Below are 3,293 nucleotides of genomic sequence, written 5' to 3'. Positions count from 1 at the left end.
CCCACAATGAAAATACATTACCTTCCACCATACTTCCTTGGTGGAAAGGAAGGAAAGATCTACTCAAGTTCAAAGGGAAGGGACCTAAGTTCACGTCTTGATGGGGGTAGTGGCAAGGTTCTGGAAGAGTATGTGAGACCTGAAATATTATTGGGGTAATTTTTGAAAAATACACTGCCATACATATTTTTTTTTTTTAAGTGGGATAGGGTGATTACATAATGGCAGAAGAAAAATGGAGAACTGGCATAATCCACTGGTCATGGAGGTGGTCTTTAAAGGCAGATCAGTTTTAACAAAGAGTACAGAGGGGAATTGAGGATCTGGCTCTGGGTCCCTTAAAGCTTTCTGTGCCTGCATATCCTTTGGGAAAGTTGGATATTGTTGCTGAAGACACAACTATAGATTATTTTTACATTCTTTAATTATATAAATATTTAAGATGCATACGTAAGTATAAATTTTTCTAATGTAATTATTTAGCAGGTAAAAATGTGTATTCTGAAACACTAAAAAACCAACCATTTTTCATTTAAAAGAATAATCCACTTTTTTTCATTCAGCTAAACAAAAGTAGGCTAATAATAGAAACAAACCAAAATATCAATGTTAAAAGAACTTTGATAACTGACATGACCAACTAGAGTATACAGCAATGCATCTTTTCTGATAACAAAAAGTGTTTCTCTTAAAAAAATTAGAAAAAGTCAGACCTCTGGAAGTGTATGTTGGTAACTTGACAGGAAAAAAAAGTTTTACATTTAGTTGTTTAACATTACACTTAGAGTAAAATAAAATGCACATAAACCACTAGAAGTTAAAATTTGAAAGTCTTCCAAATATATACTTTAGCACAAAATACTCCTTGACTTCCTTTATCATTTTTGCCAATCACCCAGTGATCTCTAAGAGTTGTTTTAATAATTATTTCCAAAAGCTATTTCCTAAAGATAATATTTCTTACCTATGAAGTTCAATAAAAGATTTAAAAAAGTAATACACTTGTTCTAATTTTCATTACACATCATGACCTCGAATCATTTGGAAAGACGAGATGTTAGGGAATAAAGCCATTTCCTTTAATATACTGGGGGAAAAGTATTTACTGTTTTTTAATATACAGGGTATAAGGGCAGAACAATATAGTAGGTATAATCAGAATGTCTGCATTTATTCACCTAATATTTATTAAGCACCTACTTTTTTTCCAGGCATCATTCTAAGAGCTAAGGATATTGGGGTGAATGAGAAATAGCTACAAATTGTTTGAGTGCTTACTATGTGCCAGGCTCTGGCCTAATAGTTTGACACATGTAAACCCATTTAATCCTCAAAGACAACACCTCTATGACATGGGTACTATTAATTTCTTCATTTTACATGAGAAAACTGAGGCATAGAGAAGTTAAATAACTCATCCAACTAGTAACTGGCAGTAGTAGTCCTGGGTATCATGGAGATTTTATTAATCTAAAATCCTTCCCTTCTCATTTTCTTCTTTGCCTATGTGAAGACCTAACAAAATTAACTGAGTATAGCTCAAATAGGTGGTATGATCATTTCATTTTCGGACATTTATTTCTGGGAATGTGTAAACAAAATTTTAACTAGCTCTATTTTCATGTATTGTGATCTCAAAATATTTAAAAAGCCTGGATGTTATAAGACTTGATTTTTTAAAAATAAAAAAAAAATCCCTTCATATTTTTCTCTTCATTACTGTAGGTAAATATTCATAACATTTCTCTCTGTGGAAAACCACTTCTCTACTTCAGGTAGGCATAGTGGGGCTAAAAATCACAGCTCCATCTCATTGTAGGGGAGTGTTCATTGTTCGAACTAATTAGGCCTCATACCTTGGACAGTTATTGGAAAAGGACTACACAAACATAATCTAAGTAAGCATGGCCAATCTGCCTTCCCTGGGATTCACAAAGGTGGGAACTGTCCTCTTCACAGTGGAAGTGAATTGAGACTGCCAGTAGCCATCTTCCTTAGCCTCAAGAGAAAATGACTCCACATACTGAGTAATGTAGAGACATTCAGACACAAAATACTTTGACCTAGCTATGCAAGAAATAGGTATGTTCTTGCCTTTTCCAGTTAAATAAGGGTTCAAAACTCTTTACTTAAGCTTGAGTTTCTGTGGCTTCCAGTCAAGTTCCAATGCATTTTAACAAAAGCATTACAGAAAATATGCACATAAAACAATGGTTATAACAGACAGGAACAGAACTCTCCTTTATTCTCTTCCGTGACCCCTCTTGCCCTAGGTGAAAAAATATAGAACTGTCTATAGCTCAAAGGATGGTTTATTAATTTATTTTCAAAAGTAGTAGGCAAAATATTTACTTACGAATTCTAATGACAAAGCATTAATTTAATACTTCTATTCCTTTAGCATATGACAAAACCACAATATAGCTAGGAAGACAAAATGTTTTATTTTAAAACACTGGAAAAACATTAAAAGGCAAATGTCCATTATATAACCAAGAATGTTAAATAGTTGGAAACTGTAAATCTTCTAAAATGTGGTAGGCACTTTCAGAGAAATATTGCAAATTATCCTACCATATTTCTTTTCTAATACCAACAATATTTGACATGATGAAAAATACCAAGAAGACTCAACTAATTATTCAGTCAGAGTCACCATGTCAGGGTTCAATTTAGGGTTCAAAACACAAGTGAGTTTTGTCCAAGATGTTCCTGACACATGAAGCTTCCAGTTGAATTTCAGAAATGTTAACAAAAGTATCTTCCTTTTTTGCCTGTGAATGTCTGAGTATTGCTGTACTGTTGGCTTATATCCACTACAGACACTGGTTCTAGGCCAGCCCAAGGGTCTTCAAGCATTGAAGGTTTGAAATAACTTTCCAACTCATTAGACATTCTTTTTTCTCTACCACGCCCTGATCCAAAAGGTGTAGATGTCCTTGGAGAACCCTTTAGGAAAAAAATCATCAGTTAAAAAAACATTTCCTAGGGATAACTGGTACTTTTTAAACGGTCGTGAGGGTCACATTGCCAGTTTAAAGTTGTTGTGCCTTTGAAGCCCAATATGTTCAATTGCAAACTCCATCTTTATTTAATCTAGTGTTTTTGTTTTTGAAATGTATTTAAACCAATTTGGGATGCTCTTTTATTATTAATTCCATGCTCACTGTCACCTCAAAATACTTTGGGTTTTCTAACTTTGCATAACTACCAATTGGTGGTGAAATTAAGAAACAATTGTATTTCAATTCCCCCCCCCTCAAAATTCCCCTATTTTCTGGGGGGGGGGGGGG

At 34.0% G+C, this 3,293-nt stretch overlaps 1 protein-coding gene across 1 annotated transcript in view; it reads right to left on the bottom strand.

The window, feature by feature from the left end:
• Nucleotides 1-1,057: 1,057 nt before the first annotated feature.
• The window catches only part of MPLKIP (M-phase specific PLK1 interacting protein), a 3,565-nt gene continuing 1,329 nt past the window's right edge, over nucleotides 1,058-3,293 (bottom strand). Inside the window, exon 2 of the mRNA XM_006110008.3 lies at nucleotides 1,058-2,949. Within this exon, the coding sequence (XP_006110070.2) occupies nucleotides 2,749-2,949 (201 nt within the window). The 3' untranslated portion in view covers nucleotides 1,058-2,748. The remainder of the gene's footprint in view (nucleotides 2,950-3,293) is intronic.

Source organism: Myotis lucifugus, unplaced genomic scaffold (genome assembly GCF_000147115.1).
Source record: "Myotis lucifugus unplaced genomic scaffold, Myoluc2.0 scaffold_18, whole genome shotgun sequence".
Lineage (NCBI taxonomy): Eukaryota > Metazoa > Chordata > Mammalia > Chiroptera > Vespertilionidae > Myotis > Myotis lucifugus.
The sequence above is the reverse complement of the archived record's forward strand: the minus strand, read 5'-3'. Positions and strand labels throughout refer to the sequence as shown.